At 38.9% G+C, this 18,570-nt stretch overlaps 1 protein-coding gene across 1 annotated transcript in view; it reads right to left on the reverse strand.

Annotated features, from left to right (window-relative positions):
* Positions 1-17,888, reverse strand: part of LOC134844882 (uncharacterized) — a 26,127-nt gene extending 8,239 nt beyond the window's left edge. The window contains exons 1-3 of the mRNA XM_063861702.1: positions 17,517-17,888; positions 11,469-11,903; positions 5,383-5,796 (exon numbers count right to left, since the gene is read on the reverse strand). Of these exons, the coding sequence (XP_063717772.1) occupies positions 5,383-5,796; positions 11,469-11,903; positions 17,517-17,888 (1,221 nt within the window). The remainder of the gene's footprint in view (positions 1-5,382; positions 5,797-11,468; positions 11,904-17,516) is intronic.
* Positions 17,889-18,570: the final 682 nt, after the last annotated feature.

Genomic DNA, 18,570 nt, shown 5'->3' on the forward strand with positions numbered 1-18,570 from the left:
GTTCCTAATTTATCTCATAAGTTGTGACAACTGACTGTCTCTCAAATCTTTATCCCTAAAAAAACCACCACCGGTTTTATCAAGGGAGATTAAAGTTGCATATTTTTCGCAGGTTGTATATGATTTTTTGGCGTGCGAATCAACTTCAGTCGTTTTGCACATGATACGCAGGACTCATTACCTAATTCAGAAGCATTAGGACAGACTTGATTGCAGAGCGTGAAAGTATTATTGCGATACATTAATTTTTTGATTGGGTCCATAAGTTTTAGGTGCGACTCTTTGTAACTATTTGTAACTTCCACTGGTACTTCTTCAGTGTAGAAAGCTGTTTCGGCGAATTTGACTTGTATTTTGCACATTAAAAAATCTACAAAATGCCCCAGCTTTTTCAGAGTGGTAACCTCGAGGCAATTTTTTTTCTTTATTAAAGTTTTCTCTGCTTCCGGTTTCTTTTGCTAAATGCCAAATACTTTTATTTATGTTTTCATTGGTTAAAAACTCCCAGGTGAAAAACATTTTTAGTTCAATTTGATTTACATCTTTACTGGTTAATCTCTTGAAGTTTACTGACAAATCAAATGTGGTTTTCTCAGCTGTGAAAGATACGGAAAGGTAGTTCCTTTTATTCCCACTGAATAATGGTTTGATTTCTGAAAACTTCAATAGCGAAAAACCACTTTTTACGGAAATTTCAGTTTGCCCTGAAAGGTAATTACTATTCTTTGTTGCCAAGAGCGAAGCGCTAATTGAGTTCGAAAATTTTGCTAACAAAATTACTGGACCTCCCGTTGTTTTCACATCGATAATGTACGTTACCTAACCAAGTTCGAAACTCTTGCTCACCCCTTTCTAACTTGTGTCATTCCTGTTGGGTTCTCAAAAACCTACAAAATACCAATACCTACGATTTTTATTTGTGCATTCAATGTCCCAATGGTTAATTCATCATTGTTTAGAACTGAGCCGATAATGTTTTTATCAGTTGGCGAAGATCACTCCACTGGATATACATATTTGACACCTCTTTTGTTCACCTCATGAAAGCTTTTGCTAATTTTACTTTGAAACTATTTGAACACTCTGATGCTAACATGCTAACCACTTTCCCCAGAGGTATAGTAATATCCTCGTTTCCGAAGCCTGGAAATTTAACCGTTTTTGTGTCCCATTTTTTCTCAAGCTTGCAATAAGCTTGGAATTATCATGCAGGTATGTTGCTTAACCCCATCAGCTGCTTTTCTGAGGAAGAAGCTTGGAATATTCATGCAGCTATGTTGCATAATCCCACCAGCTGCTTTTATTAAGTGCCGTGACTGAATATGACGCCAAATACATGCAATACTTCTGCCTGACTTCTGATGCTACCGGTTTATACATTAAGACCCAGTTTTTAAGCGTATCTGGTTTCCGTTTTGTTTGAGCGCAATCGCTATTTTTGCTCAAGGATTTTGTTTCAGACTCAAAAAATCTGTTCAAAATCGTGTGCGATTGAAATGTCGCCAGATAGTTCTCCTAAGCTCACTCGGTTTTCTAGTATTGTACAGTTTGTTACCTTTCGTTCCATTTAGTAACTCATAATTAACATCACTAACAGGTTTAGCTGCTTTAGATTCTGATCCGGTTTTTGCTTTTCTCTTAACGGTATCTTCGGGCCTGTTCTGCTTCCTACGCTTCGTCTTGGTTTGTCGGTGGGTCTATTTGGTTGAGTCTCTGTAACTTCTGATGTGGCAATCGGTTCTTTGATGTCCAATTCTTCCGTGGGAGCACTGAACTTTTTTTTTTCGGTTTTAACTGTTTCTCCTTCCGGCGTAGACCGACTATGAGATTCTATTTTCGAGTTAGGGAACTCCACAACTACAAAAACGTTTTATTATTCATCCGTTTCTTTGGTTGCATTTAGTTTCTTTCATCCCGCTTCCTGAGAGTTTACTTTTGTTCGTTCATGAAAAGCCTTTAACTTATCATGCGGAACTGTGTGCTGTTTCTTAGATCTTTGGTCTTCAATCACAAAATTTAGATCACTTACAGTCTTTATGATTATCAGTGGTCCGTTATAGAACGAATTAAATTTCTTTGTCTGTCCCTCGCAAAGGGTTTGGTTAAAAAGTTGTACTTTTTCGTTCACGTTATACTTAGGTCAGATTTGTTTTTCCTCGTAGAAAATCTTTTCCTGTTCTTTTTCGACGTTCATTGTATTACGCACCAGTTCGTGGCTGGTTTGGAGTTCCTTCCTCAGGTCTCTGACGTAATCGTTGGCGTTGCAAACACTTTAGTTTGTGATGTTTTGTACATGCAATCTATCGGCACGATGAAGTAATACGGATTATATTTTGTCACTGCATGAATTGAAGATTTGTAAGCCATCATAACTGTTTGAAGAAGATTGGCCTAGTCATTGTGGTTTTTTTGGCACATATTTAGACAAGACTGCTTCGATTGCTCTGTTGCTTTTTTCAATCAGTTTGTGCCCCTGCAGATTAGCTGGGCATTCAAAGCTTGAAATTCAATTGTCGACCAATGCCTTAGCTACTGTCTTTGCTAATTTGTTTTGAAGTGATAACGCTTCGTACCAATTTGAGAATTGATTTCCGATTACAATAATATACTTGAATTCTTCTGATTCCAGTAGCGGTCCCATGATAGCGATCGCTACATGCCAAAACGGATAGCTTGGTTTCAATATCTGCAGTGAATTTTCATTTTTCTGGCTAGGTTTCTTCTTTGTTGTGCGCTTTTCACAGCTATTAACCCAATCTCCAATATCCCGACTCATTCCAGTCCAGTAAAACTATTCTTGAGTATACTGAAAAGTCTTTAATTAAACAAAATGAACACAATATTTATGTAGCGAAATGAGCATTTCCTACATGAACACTGGAGTCACAACAATTCTTTGGACTACGATGTACTGTTCTTTGATCAGTTTCTGTCTTTTTAGTAAGTCTTTTTCAAAAAACAATTTTTTGAAATCTGTCCAAAATTTCCATAAAGTTTTTGAGGAGCCACTCGTTTGCCTTTTCTCTGGCCTCTCCTTGTTTTGCACACAGCTTTTTGTCGTTCTTATTTCACTAGATTTCAGTTGAACCGTTTTTAATTCCAAATTGGAAGATTTTAGGGCTTCTTCTCAGATATTTTTCGAAATATCTGTTGTTTTTTGTGATTGATTAACCATCTCCTCAGTGGTAGTTGGAACCCTTGATAAACAGTCTGCATGTGGAATTTTCTTGCCCACCTCGAGCTTAATTTCGAATGGGAACTGCCCTAGTTTTTCCAACCATCTAGCTATCATACTGTCTGGCTCTTTGAAGCTTTAGAGCAACATTAAGGCTCTGTGATCAGTAACTAATAAAAAAATTTGTCACAACAGTTAATCCGGAAATAATGCGTGAAGTGTACGATTGCGTATAGTTCCCTTTTGGTTGAAAAGTAATTGTGTTGTCCATTATTCAGCGTTTTGCTGGTGTACGCAATAACTCAATTTCTACCTTGCTGCTTTTGTGTCAATATGGCTGCTATCTCAGTTAATGAAGCATCCGTTTTTAGGCTATACATACCTTCATCAATTGAATATCCCAGTATTGGTGCTTTCTGCAGTTTCTTTTCAATGCTTCCTTTCAATGCTCTTATTAAGAAGTTTATAGAGTGGTTCAGCAGTCTTTCCAAACCCTTCAATAAATTTTCCGTAGATTCAAATGAGTTCTATTACCGCCCGCATTTGTTGATATTGTGAGGATCTTTCTTGTATTACAGTGAGTTTATCTTTTCCGGATCAAATTCTACGCCGTTGTTCGACAAAATATGCTCAAGAAAATGAATTTTAGTTTAAAAGAACCTGCCTTTTGTTCTAATTAATTTTAAATCAGCTTTATTCAGTCGACACAAAATAACGTCCAAACTCTCTAGTTGTTCTTGAAATGTTCTACCAGAGGTTATAATGTCGTCTAGGTAGACCAAAGCAATTTCGTATGATAACCCACTTTGTATCAACTCCATTAAATTTTGAAATGCTCCTGGCGCGGAGAGCCATCGGTAGACCTTTGCTTTTAAAGAGACCCATTGGCGTTATAAAGGCAGTAAGATGTTGGGAGTCTTCTCTTAGCGCCATTTAAAAACAACCAGAAATTAAGTGAATGTGGGAAAAGATCATGTTATCATCCAATGAGTCAACGACATCACTTACCTTTGGTAGGGACCAGCTTACTCTTTTGATCTGACCGTTCAGTCTTCTGTAATCAACTACTAACCTGTGGGTTCCCTCTTTGTTCTCAACAAGTATGGTTGGTATTGCACAATTCGAGTGAGTTGGTTCAACTAGTAGTTCGCTTTTTCTAAATCCTCCCAGATCTTTTTCATGGCATTCCACTTTTCATAATTCATACTTCCTATGCCGAAATGGCTTTGCATCAGCGATTAATTTTATTTTATGTCTAACTTTATCCAAAAACTTGAGTCCGTTGAGCTGCATGAAAAAGAACTGGTTATGTTTCTCAAACATTATCTGCAAACTTGTCTTTTCCTCAGATGCCAATTGTGCACTGCCCCGAGTAGCGTGTTGCCTAATTCAAAGGGCTCCTGATGCTGCGGTCGTTCCTTGCTCTAAAGAACCCGTTTACTTGAATCTGATGTCTCAAATTGGTATAATGAGCAGTGTTGCTGTCATGGTATATGTTAATAGCTTCATTTCGCATGTTCAGTACATTCAAGCAACTTTTCCCTTGGCTTACACTTGTAAGTGAATCAGCTACCAGTAGTCCGGTTTTTCCTTTGAGTTCCTGTATGCCTTCATTTAAACCTTATGGGCTGCTGAGGGCTGTACCATTTTCATCTTTGATGAAGATTTCTACTAGTTTTTCTTGTCTGCTTGGGAATCTTGCATTCTTCTCTGCTATTGCAAACGTTCGGACACCAGTCGTTGTTTCTGCTGAGATAGGTAGTGCTGTCCGATGTTTCGTACGTTACAGCAATTGTTCGCCAATTTCTTCGATCATGAAACCCCAACCAAGAAGGCATGGTAAGCAGTTATCAGCCGTTATTAAAATGTTTCGGGCGATATCTCCGGATTTTGGTTTCATTTGGATTTTGATGTCGACACTGCCAAGTTTTTGAAACATTGAACTGTTAGCCGCTAACACTTTACTGTTAAAAGCCTTTATGCTTCCCGGCTTTCCAAGCCGCTCATACGTGTCAAAACTAACGAACGAAATGCTACTCCCGATTTCCCGTTCAATAGTAAGCCCACACTGAAACATTTCGATTTGTTTTTGGAGCACACCCTGGTCACGTTGGTTCGTTCCGTCCTTTTATTCTTAGGGCATTTTCGCTTAACGTGGATAGGTTTTCCACCAGTAAAACAATTACTACAGTTCTTTGCCCAATGACCCTTTTGCCCACATAGTCAACATATGTCATTGTGGTTTTCCCTTCTCGGATTGCCATTTCTTTCTCGCGTTTTTGGTCCTGAGGTTGGAGTTCTTGCTCCATCTCTTGAAACTTGCTCCGTATATCGGTTTCCATTGCGTCGCATTCCTCCCCAGGGGTTGTTGTCTCGTCGACCATGGGTTTATTTTTATTACCAACCGACATCTTCTGAACTGGTCTGTTCATCGAGTCCGTTAGCATTTCTGTCTGATCCCTCCGTATGGCTGTTATTCGGGGCGTTTGTTCTTTTTCCTCAATTCCAATTACGGCTCCCAGATGAAGTGCGCACTCTAAAGCATTCGCCTTGTTCATTTCCTTGTCTCCAATTGTCTTGCGAAACCGTAGGATTGAGTCTAACTTGGCTGTTGTGGATTCCTTCGAGAAGCACTAGCAGGTCTCTTATGTCCTGAGATTTGTCAAATGTTGTAATTCACCCAGTAAATCTGTTAACTTTTCACCTGCCTGCTGCGCGCGACGCTCTAGCCGACCGCGGAAGACCACCGGTTTTTCAATGTAATGAATTTGAAAAACTTTAACGGTCTCATCATAGCTGAGAAGGTTAAGTAGCCTCTGGGAGGGTACGGTAAGTAGCCTCTTGAAGCCTTTGGAAGGGTACGGTAAAAGGCGAAATAATGCAAAAAAAAATTCTGTTTTTCGTGCTGTACGTTTCCAGTTTTGCAGTTCGGCTAATAGCTCAAAATGTGTTGAGTAGCTTTCAATATCGTTAGGACCGGTGAATGCCTCCGGCAATATTGTTTTGGATACCGAACTTGCCGTTGCCATACATTACTATCACCCTGTTTACTTTCTTATCTAGTTTTCCCTGTGGTTGGAATTTTTCTAGGTTTTACCCGCTGATTTCAGCTTAAAATAATCTTTAATGTCCCTCCAACTACAGTTTATGCTCTTTTTTCAGAGAAATTTGTTATTCACCTCAATTTTCAGAAGCATTAGGACAGACTTTTTGCAGAGCGTGAGAGTATTATTGCAATAGATTAATTTTTTGATTGGGTAAATAAATTTTAGGTGCGACTCTTTGTAATTATTTGTAACTTCCACTGGTACTTTTTCAGTGTAGAAAGCTGTTTCGGCGAATTTGACGAAATTTTCTTTATTAAAATTTTTCTCCGATTCCGGTTTCTTTTGCTAAATGCCAAATATTTTTTTCTATGTTTTCATTGGTTAAAAACTCCCAGGTGAAAAACATTTTTAGTTCAATTTGTTTTACATCTTTACTGGTTAATCTCTTGAAGTTTACTGACAAATCAAATGTGGTTTTCTCAGCTGTGAAAGATACGGAAAGGTGGTTCCTTTTATTCCTACTGAATAAGGGTTTGATTTCTGAAAACTTCAATAGCGAAAAACCACTTTTTACGGAAATTTCAATTTGCCCTGAAAGGTAATTACTATTCTTTGTTGCCAAGAGCAAAGAGCTAATTGAGTTCGAAAATTTTGCTAACGAAATTACTGGACCTCCCGTTATTTTCACATCGATAATGTACGTTACCTAACCAAATTCGAAACTCTTGTTCCCCCCTTTCTAACTTGTGCCATTCCTGTTGGGTTCTCAAAAACCTACAAACTACCAATAGCTACGATTTTTATTTGTGCATTCAATGTCCCAATGGTTAATTCATCATTGTTTAGAACTGAGCCGATAATGTTTTTATCAGTTGGCGAAGATCACTCCACTGGATATACATATTTGACACCTCTTTTGTTCACCTCATGAAAGCTTTTGCTAATTTTACTTTGAAACTATTTGAACACTCTGATGCTAACATGCTAACCACTTTCTCCAGAGGTATAGTAATATCCTCGTTTCCGAAGCCTGGAAATTTAACCGTTTTTGTGTCCCATTTTTTCTCAAGCTTGCAATAAGCTTGGAATTATCATGCAGGTATGTTGCTTAACCCCATCAGCTGCTTTTCTTAGGAAGAAGCTTGGAATATTCATGCAGCTATGTTGTATAATCCCACCAGCTGCTTTTATTAAGTGCCGTGACTGAATATGACGCCAAATACATGCAATACTTCTGCCTGACTTCTGATGCTACCGGTTTATACATTAAGACCCAGCTTTTAAGCGTATCTGGTTTCCGTTTTGTTTGAGCGCAATCGCTATTTTTGCTCAAGGATTTTGTTTCAGACTCAAAAAATTTGTTCAAAATCGTGTGCGATTGAAATGTCGCCAGATAGTTCTCCTAAGCTCACTCGGTTTTCTAGTATTGTACAGTTTGTTACCTTTCGTTCCATTTAGTAACTCATAATTAACATCACTAACAGGTTTAGCTGCTTTAGATTCTGATCCGGTTTTTGCTTTTCTCTTAACGGTATCTTCGGGCCTGTTCTGCTTCCTACGCTTCGTCTTGGTTTGTCGGTGGATCTATTTGGTTGAGTCTCTGTAACTTCTGATGTGGCAATCGGTTCTTTGATGTCCAATTCTTCCGTGGGAGCACTGAACTTTTTTTTTCGGTTTTAACTGTTTCTCCTTCCGGCGTAGACCGACTATGAGATTCTATTTTCGAGTTAGGGAACTCCACAACTACAAAAACGTTTTATTATTCATCCGTTTCTTTGGTTGCATTTAGTTTCTTTCATCCCGCTTCCTGAGAGTTTACTTTTGTTCGTTCATGAAAAGCCTTTAACTTATCATGCGGAACTATTTGCTGTTTCTTAGATCTTTGGTCTTCAATCACAAAATTTAGATCACTTACAGTCTTTATGATTATCAGTGGTCCGTTATAGAACGAATTAAATTTCTTTGTCTGTCCCTCGCAAAGGGTTTGGTTAAAAAGTTGTACTTTGTCGTTCACGTTATACTTAGGTCAGATTTGTTTTTCCTCGTAGAAAATCTTTTCCTGTTCTTTTTCGACGTTCATTGTATTACGCACCAGTTCGTGGCTGGTTTGGAGTTCCTTCCTCAGGTCTCTGACGTAATCGTTGGCGTTGCAAACACTTTAGTTTGTGATGTTTTGTACATGCAATCTATCGGCACGATGAAGTAATACGGATTATATTTTGTCACTGCATGAATTGAAGATCTGTAAGCCATCATAACTGTTTGAAGAAGATTGGCCTAGTCATTGTGGTTTTTTTGGCACATATTTAGACAAGACTGCTTCGATTGCTCTGTTGCTTTTTTCAATCAGTTTGTGCCCCTGCAGATTAGCTGGGCATTCAAAGCTTGAAATTCAATTGTCGACCAATGCCTTAGCTACTGTCTTTGCTAATTTGTTTTGAAGTGATAACGCTTCGTACCAATTTGAGAATTGATTTCCGATTACAATAATATACTTGAATTCTTCTGATTCCAGTAGCGGTCCCATGATAGCGATCGCTACATGCCAAAACGGATAGCTTGGTTTCAATATCTGCAGTGAATTTTCATTTTTCTGGCTAGGTTTCTTCTTTGTTGTGCGCTTTTCACAGCTATTAACCCAATCTCCAATATCCCGACTCATTCCAGTCCAGTAAAACTATTCTTGAGTATACTGAAAAGTCTTTAATTAAACAAAATGAACACAATATTTATGTAGCGAAATGAGCATTTCCTACATGAACACTGGAGTCACAACAATTCTTTGGACTACGATGTACTGTTCTTTGATCAGTTTCTGTCTTTTTAGTAAGTCTTTTTCAAAAAACAATTTTTTGAAATCTGTCCAAAATTTCCATAAAGTTTTTGAGGAGCCACTCGTTTGCCTTTTCTCTGGCCTCTCCTTGTTTTGCACACAGCTTTTTGTCGTTCTTATTTCACTAGATTTCAGTTGAACCGTTTTTAATTCCAAATTGGAAGATTTTAGGGCTTCTTCTCAGATATTTTTCGAAATATCTGTTGTTTTTTGTGATTGATTAACCATCTCCTCAGTGGTAGTTGGAACCCTTGATAAACAGTCTGCATGTGGAATTTTCTTGCCCACCTCGTGCTTAATTTCGAATGGGAACTGCCCTAGTTTTTCCAACCATCTAGCTATCATACTGTCTGGCTCTTTGAAGCTTTAGAGCAACATTAAGGCTCTGTGATCAGTAACTAATAAAAAGATTTGTCACAACAGTTAGTCCGGAAATAATGCGTGAAGTGTACGATTGCGTATAGTTCCCTTTTGGTTGAAAAGTAATTGTGTTGTCCATTATTCAGCGTTTTGCTGGTGTACGCAATAACTCAATTTCTACCTTGCTGCTTTTGTGTCAATATGGCTGCTATCTCAGTTAATGAAGCATCCGTTTTTAGGCTATACATACCTTCATCAATTGAATATCCCAGTATTGGTGCTTTCTGCAGTTTCTTTTCAATGCTTCCTTTCAATGCTCTTATTAAGAAGTTTGTAGAGTGGTTCAGCAGTCTTTCCAAACCCTTCAATAAATTTTCCGTAGATTCAAATGAGTTCTATTACCGCCCGCAGTTGTTGATATTGTGAGGATCTTTCTTGTATTACAGTGAGTTTATCTTTTCCAGATCAACTTCTACGCCGTTGTTCGACAAAATATGCCCAAGAAAATGAATTTTAGTTTAAAAGAACCTGCCTTTTGTTCTAATTAATTTTAAATCAGCTTTATTCAGTCGACCCAAAATAACGTCCAAACTCTCTAGTTGTTCTTGAAATGTTCTACCAAAGGTTATAATGTCGTCTAGGTAGACCAAAGCAATTTCGTATGTTAACCCACTTTGTATCAACTCCATTAAATTTTGAAATGCTCCTGGCGCGGAGAGCCATCGGTAGACCTTTGCTTTTAAAGAGACCCATTGGCGTTATAAAGGCAGTAAGATGTTGGGAGTCTTCTCTTAGCGCCATTTAAAAACAACCAGAAATTAAGTGAATGTGGGAAAAGATCATGTTATCATCCAATGAGTCAACGACATCACTTACCTTTGGTAGGGACCAGCTTACTCTTTTATCTGACCGTTCAGTCTTCTGTAATCAACTACTAACCTGTGGGTACCCTCTTTGTTCTCAACAAGTATGGTTGGTATTGCACAATTCGAGTGAGTTGGTTCAACTAGTAGTTCGCTTTTTCTAAATCCTCCCAGATCTTTTTCATGGCATTCCACTTTTCATAATTCATACTTCCTATGCCGAAATGGCTTTGCATCAGCGATTAATTTAATTTTATGTCTAACTTTATCCAAAAACTTGAGTCCGTTGAGCTGCATGAAAAAGAACTGGTTATGTTTCTCAAACATTATCTGCAAACTTGTCTTTTCCTCAGATGCCAATTGTGCACTGCCCCGAGTAGCGTGTTGCCTAATTCAAAGGGCTCCTAATGCTGCGGTCGTTCCTTGCTCTAAAGAACCCGTTTACTTGAATCTGATGTCTCAAATTGGTATAATGAGCAGTGTTGCTGTCATGGTATATGTTAATAGCTTCATTTCGCATGTTCAGTACATTCAAGCAACTTTTCCCTTGGCTTACACTTGTAAGTGAATCAGCTACCAGTAGTCCGGTTTTTCCTTTGAGTTCCTGTATGCCTTCATTTAAACCTTATGGGCTGCTGAGGGCTGTACCATTTTCATCTTTGATGAAGATTTCTACTAGTTTTTCTTGTCTGCTTGGGAATCTTGCATTCTTCTCTGCTATTGCAAACGTTCGGACACCAGTCGTTGTTTCTGCTGAGATAGGTAGTGCTGTCCGATGTTTCGTACTGTACAGCAATTGTTCGCCAATTTCTTCGATCATGAAACCCCAACCAAGAAGGCATGGTAAGCAGTTATCAGCCGTTATTAAAATGTTTCGGGCGATATCTCCGGATTTTGGTTTCATTTGGATTTTGATGTCGACACTGCCAAGTTTTTGAAACATTGAACTGTTAGCCGCTAACACTTTACTGTTAAAAGCCTTTATGCTTCCCGGCTTTCCAAGCCGCTCATACGTGTCAAAACTAACGAACGAAATGCTACTCCCGATTTCCCGTTCAATAGTAAGCCCACACTGAAACATTTCGATTTGTTATTGGAGCACACCCTGGTCACGTTGGTTCGTTCCGTCCTTTTATTCTTAGGGCATTTTCGCTTAACGTGGATAGGTTTTCCACCAGTAAAACAATTACTACAGTTCTTTGCCCAATGACCCCTTTGCCCACATAGTCAACATATGTCATTGTGGTTTTCCCTTCTCGGATTGCCATTTTTTTCTCGCGTTTTTGGTCCTGAGGTTGGAGTTCTTGCTCCATCTCTTGAAACTTGCTCCCTATATCGGTTTCCATTGCGTCGCATTCCTCCCCAGGGGTTGTTGTCTCGTCGACCATGGGTTTATTTTTATTACCAACCGACATCTTCTGAACTGGTCTGTTCATCGAGTCCGTTAGCATTTCTGTCTGATCCCTCCGTATGGCTGTTATTCGGGGCGTTTGTTCTTTTTCCTCAATTCCAATTACGGCTTCCAGATGAAGTGCGCACTCTAAAGCATTCGCCTTGTTCATTTCCTTGTCTCCAATTGTCTTGCGAAGCCGTAGGATTGAGTCTAACTTGGCTGTTGTGGATTCCTTCGAGAAGCACTAGCAGGTCTCTTATGTCCTGAGATTTGTCAAATGTTGTAATTCACCCAGTAAATCTGTTAACTTTCCACCTGCCTGCTGCGCGCGACGCTCTAGCCGACCGCGGAAGACCACCGGTTTTTCAATGTAATGAATTTGAAAAACTTTAACGGTCTCATCATAGCTGAGAAGGTTAAGTAGCCTCTGGGAGGGTACGGTAAGTAGCCTCTTGAAGCCTTTGGAAGGGTACGGTAAAAGGCGAAATAATGCAAAAAAAAATTCTGTTTTTCGTGCTGTACGTTTCCAGTTTTGCAGTTCGGCTAATAGCTCAAAATGTGTTGAGTAGCTTTCAATATCGTTAGGACCGGTGAATGCCTCCGGCAATATTGTTTTGGATACCGAACTTGCCGTTGCCATACATTACTATCACCCTGTTTACTTTCTTATCTAGTTTTCCCTGTGGTTGGAATTTTCTAGGTTTTACCCGCTGATTTCAGCTTAAAATAATCTTTAATGTCCCTCCAACTACAGTTTATGCTCTTTTTTCAGAGAAATTTGTTATTCACCTCAATTTTCAGAAGCATTAGGACAGACTTTTTGCAGAGCGTGAGAGTATTATTGCAATAGATTAATTTTTTGATTGGGTAAATAAATTTTAGGTGCGACTCTTTGTAATTATTTGTAACTTCCACTGGTACTTTTTCAGTGTAGAAAGCTGTTTCGGCGAATTTGACGAAATTTTCTTTATTAAAATTTTTCTCCGATTCCGGTTTCTTTTGCTAAATGCCAAATATTTTTTTCTATGTTTTCATTGGTTAAAAACTCCCAGGTGAAAAACATTTTTAGTTCAATTTGTTTTACATCTTTACTGGTTAATCTCTTGAAGTTTACTGACAAATCAAACGTGGTTTTCTCAGCTGTGAAAGATACGGAAAGGTGGTTCCTTTTATTCCTACTGAATAAGGGTTTGATTTCTGAAAACTTCAATAGCGAAAAACCACTTTTTACGGAAATTTCAATTTGCCCTGAAAGGTAATTACTATTCTTTTTTGCCAAGAGCAAAGAGCTAATTGAGTTCGAAAATTTTGCTAACGAAATTACTGGACCTCCCGTTATTTTCACATCGATAATTTACGTTACCTAACCAAATTCGAAACTCTTGTTCCCCCCTTTCTAACTTGTGCCATTCCTGTTGGGTTCTCAAAAACCTACAAACTACCAATAGCTACGATTTTTATTTTTGCATTCAATGTGCCAATGGTTAATTCACCATTGTTTAAAACTGAGCCGATAATTTTTTTATCAGTTGGCGAAGACCACTCCACTGGATATACATATTTGACACCTCTTTTGATCACCTCATGAAAGCTTTTGCTAATTTTACTTTGAAAATATTTGAACACTCTGATGCTGACATGCTAACCACATTCTCCAGAGGTATAGTAAAATCCGTTTCCAAAGCCTAGAAATTTAACCGTTTTTGTGTCCCATTTTTTCTCAAGCTTGCAATAAGCATGGAATTATCATGCAGGTATGTTGCTTAACCCCACCAGCTGCTTTTCTTAGGAAGAAGCTTGGAATATTCATGCAGCTATGTTGCATAATCCCACCAGCTGCTTTTATTAAGTGCCGTGACTGAATATGACGCCAAATACATGCAATACTTCTGCCTGACTTCTGATGCTACTGGTTTATACATTAAGTCCCAGCTTTTAAGCGGATCTGGTTTCCGTTTTGTTTGAGGCAATCGCTATTTTTGCTCAAGTATTTTGTTTCAGACTCAAAAAATTTGTTCAAAATCGTGTGCGATTGAAATGTCGCCAGATAGTTCTCCTAAGCTCACTCGGTTTTCTAGTATTGTACAGTTTATTACCTTTCGTTCCATTTAGTAACTCATAATTAACATCACTAACAGGTTTAGCTGCTTTAGATTCTGATCCGGTTTTTGCTTTTCTCTTAACGGTATCTTCGGGCCTGTTCTGCTTCCTACGCTTCGTCTTGGTTTGTCGGTGGGTCTATTTGGTTGAGTCTCTGTAACTTCTGATGTGGCAATCGGTTCTTTGATGTCCAATTCTTCCGTGGGAGCACTGAACTTTTTTTCTTTTCGGTTTTAACTGCTTCTCCTTCCGGCGTAGACCGACTAGGAGATTCTAATTTCGAGTTAGGGAACTCCACAACTACAAAAACGTTTTTATTATTCATCCGTTTCTTTGGTTGCATTTAGTTTCTTTCATCCCGCTTCCTGAGAGTTTACTTTTGTTCGTTCATGAAAAGCCTTTAACTTATCATGCTGAACTATTTGCTGTTTCTTAGATCTTTGGTCTTCAATCACAAAATTTAGATCACTTACAGTCTTTATGATTATCAGTGGTCCATTATAGAACGACTTAAATTTCTTTGTCTGTCCCTCGCAAAGAGTTTGGTTAAAAAGTTGTACTTTGTCGTTCACGTTAAACTTAGGTCAATTTTGTTTTTCCCCGTAGAAAATCTTTTCCTGTTCTTTTTCGACGTTCATTGTATTACGCACCAGTTCGTGGCTTGTTTGGAGTTCCTTCCTCAGGTCTCTGACGTAATCGTTGGCGTTGCAAACACTTTAGTTTGTGATGTTTTGTACATGCAATCTATCGGCACGATGAAGTAATACGGATTTTATTTTGTCACTGCATGAATTGAAGATCTGTAAGCCATTATAACTGTTTGAGAGAAGATTGGCCTAGTCATTGTGGTTTTTTTGGCACATATTTAGACAAGACTGCTTCGATTGCTCTGTTGCTTTTTTCAATCAGTTTGTGCCCCTGCAGATTAGCTGGGCATTCAAAGCTTGAAATTTAATTGTCGACCAATGCCTTAGCTACTGTCTTTGCTTCTTTGTTTTGAAGTGGTAACGCTTCGTACCAATTTGAGAATTGATTTCCGATTACAAGAATAAACTTGAATTCTTCTGATTCCAATAGCGGTCCCATGATAGCGATCGCTACATGCCAAAACGGATAGCTTGGTTTCAATGTCTGCAGTGAATTTTCATTTTTCTGGCTAGGTCTCTTCTTTGTTGTGCGCTTTTCACAGCTATTAACCCAATCTTCAATATCCCGACTCATTCCAGGACAGTAAAACTATTCTTGAGTATACTGAAAAGTCTTTTTGTAACCAAAATGAACACAATATTTATGTAGCGAATTGAGCATTTCCTACATGAACACTGGAGTCACAACAATTCTTTGGACTACGATGTACTGTTCTTTGATCAGTTTCTGTCTTTTTTGTAAGTCTTTTTCAAAAAACAATTTTTTGAAATCTGTCCAAAATTTCCATAAAGTTTTTGAGCAGCCACTCGTTTCCCTTTTCTCTGGCCTCTCCTTGTTTTGCACACAGCTTTTTGTCGTTCTTATTTCACTAGATTTCAGTTGAACCGTTTTTAATTCCAAATTGGAAGATTTTAGAGCTTCTTCTCAGATATTTTTCGAATTATCTGTTGTTTTTTGTGATTGATTAACCATCTCCTCAGTGGTAGTTGGAACCCTTGATAAACAGTCTGCATGTGGAATTTTCTTGCCCACCTCGTGCTTAATTTCGAATGGGAACTGCCCTAGTTTTTCCAACCATCTAGCTATCATACTGTCTGGCTCTTTGAAGCTTTAGAGCAACATTAAGGCTCTGTGATCAGTAACTAATAAAAAGATTTGTCACAACAGTTAGTCCGGAAATAATGCGTGAAGTGTACGATTGCGTATAGTTCCCTTTTGGTTGAAAAGTAATTGTGTTGTCCATTATTCAGCGTTTTGCTGGTGTACGCAATAACTCGATTTCTACCTTGCTGCTTTTGTGTCAATATGGCTGCTATCCCAGTTAATGAAGCATCCGTTTTTAGGCTATACATACCTTCTTCATTTGAATATCCCAGTATTGGTGCTTGCTGCAGTTTCTTTTCAATGCTTCCTTGCAAGCTTCATAAAGAAAGAATTTTTCGCTCTTATTAAGAAGTTTGTAGAGTGGTTCAGCTGTCTTTCCAAACCCTTCAATAAACTTTCGGTAGATTCAAATGAGTCCTAATACCGCCCGCAGTTGTTGATATTGTGAGGATCTTTCATGTAGTTCAGTGAGTTTATCTTTTCCGAATCAACTTCTACGCCGTTGTTCGACAAAATATGCCTAAGAAAATGAATTTTTGCTTAAAAGAACCTGCATTTTGTTCTGTTTAATTTTAAATCAGCTTTATTCAGTCGACACAGAATAACGTCCAAACTCTCTAGTTGTTCTTGAAATGTTCTACCAAAGGTTATAATGTCGTCTAGGTAGACCAAAGCAATTTCGTATGATAACCCACTTTGTATCAACTCCATTAAATTTTGAAATGCTCCTGGCCATCGGTAGACTTTTGCTTTTAAAGAGACCCATTGGCGTTATAAAGGCAGTAAGATGTTGGGAGTCTTCTCTTAGCGCCTTCTTTGGTAGGGACCAGCTTACTCTTTTGATCTGACCGTTCAGTCCTCTGTAATCAACTACTAACCTGTGGGTTCCGTCTTTTTTCTCAACAAGTATGGTTGGTATTGCCCAATTCGAGTGAGCTGGTTCAACTAGTAGTTCGCCTTTTCTAAGTCCTCCCAGATCTTTTTCATGGCATTCCACTTTTCATAATTCATACTTCCTATGCCAAAATGGCTTTGCATCAGCGATTAATTTCATTTTATGTCTAATTTTATCCAAAAAACTTGAGTCCGTTGAGCTGCATGAAAAAGAACTGGTTATGTTTCTCAAACATTATCTGCAAACTTGTCTTTTCCTTAGATGCCAATTGTGCACTGCCCCGAGTAGCGTGTTGCCTAATTCAAAGGGCTCCTGATGCTGCGGTCGTTCCTTGCTCTAAAGAAGCCGTTTACTTGAATCTGATGTCTCAAATTGGTATAATGAGCAGTGTTGCTGTCATGGTATATGTTAATAGCTTCATTTCGCATGTTCAGTACATTCAAGCAACTTTTCCCTTGGCTTACACTTGTAAGTGAATCAGCTACCAGTAGTCCGGTTTTTTCTTTGAGTTCCTGTATGCCTTCATTTAAACCTTCTGGGCTGCTGAGGGCTGTACCCTTTTGATCTTTGATGAAGATTTCTCCTAGTTTTTCTTGTCTGCTTGGGAATCTTGCATTCTTCTCTGCTATTGCAAACGTTCGGACACCAGTCGTTGTTTCTGCTGATATAGGTAGTGCTGTCCGATGTTTCGTACTGTACAGCAATTGTTCGCCGATTTCTTCTATCATGAAACCCCAACCAAGAAGGCATGGTTAGCAGTTATCCGCCGTTATTAAAATGTTTTGGGCGATAACTCCGGACTTTGGTTTCATTTGGATTTTGATGTCGACACTGCCAAGTTTTTGAAACATTGAACTGTTAGCCGCTAACACTTTACTATTAAAAGCCTTTATGCTTCCCGGCTTTCCAAGCCGCTCATACGTGTCAAAACTAACGAACGAAATGCTACTCCCAATTTCCCGTTCAATAGGAAGCCCACACTGAAACATTTCGATTTGTTATTGGAGCACACCCTGGTCACGTTGATTCGTTCCGTCCTTTTATTCTTAGGGCATTTTTGCTTAACGTGGATAGGTTTTCCACCAGTAAAACAATTACTACAGTTCTTTGCCCAATGACCCCTTTGCCCCCATAGTCAACATATGTCATTGTGGTTTTCCCTTCTCGGATTGCCATTTCTTTCTCGCGTTTTTGGTCCTGAGGTTGGAGTTCTTGCTCCATCTCTTGAAACTCGCTCCCTATATCGGTTTCCATTGCGTCGCATTCCTCCCCAGGGTTTGTTGTCTCGTCGACCATGGGTTTGTTTTTATTACCAACCGACATCTTTTGAACTAGTCTGTTCATCGAGTCCGTTAGCATTTCTGTCTGATCCCTCCGTATGGCTGTTATTCGGGGCGTTTTTTCTTTTTCCTCAATTCCAATTACGGCTTCCAGATGAAGTGCACACTCTAAAGCATTCGCCTTGTTCATTTCCTTGTCTCCAATTGTCTTGCGAAGCCGTAGGATTGAGTCTAACTTGGCTGTTGTGGATTCCTTCGAGAAGCACTAGCAGGTGTCTTATGTCCTGAGATTCGTCAAATGCTGTAAATCACCCAGTAAATCTGTTAACTTTCACCTGCCTGCTGCGCGCGACGCTCTAGCCGACCGCGGAAGTCCACCGGTTTTTCAATGTAATGAATTTGAAAAGCTTTAACGGTCTCATCATAGCTGAGAAGGTTAAGTAGCCTCTGGGAGGGTACGGTAAGTAGCCTCTTGAAGCCTTTGGAAGGGTACGGTAAAAGGCGAAATAATGCAAAAAAAATTCTGTTTTTCGTACAGTACGTTTCCAATTTTGCAGTTCGGCTAATAGCTCAAATTGTGTTCAGTAGCTTTCAATATCGTTAGGACCGGTGAATGCCTCCGGCAATATCGTTTTGGATACCGAACTTGCCGTTGCCATACGTTACTATCACCCTGTTTACTTTCTTATCTAGTTTTTCCTGTGGTTGGAGTTTTTCTAGTTCTTACCCGCTGATTTCAGCTTAAAATAATCTTTAATGTCCCTCCAACTACAGTTTATGCGCTTTTTTCAGAGAAATTTGTTATTCACCTCAATTTTCTTCAACCTTCCGTTGAGTTCAGTCCAATTGCTTCTTTAAAAAATTATATGACT

Source organism: Symsagittifera roscoffensis, chromosome 4 (genome assembly GCF_963678635.1).
Source record: "Symsagittifera roscoffensis chromosome 4, txSymRosc1.1, whole genome shotgun sequence".
NCBI lineage: Eukaryota > Metazoa > Xenacoelomorpha > Acoela > Convolutidae > Symsagittifera > Symsagittifera roscoffensis.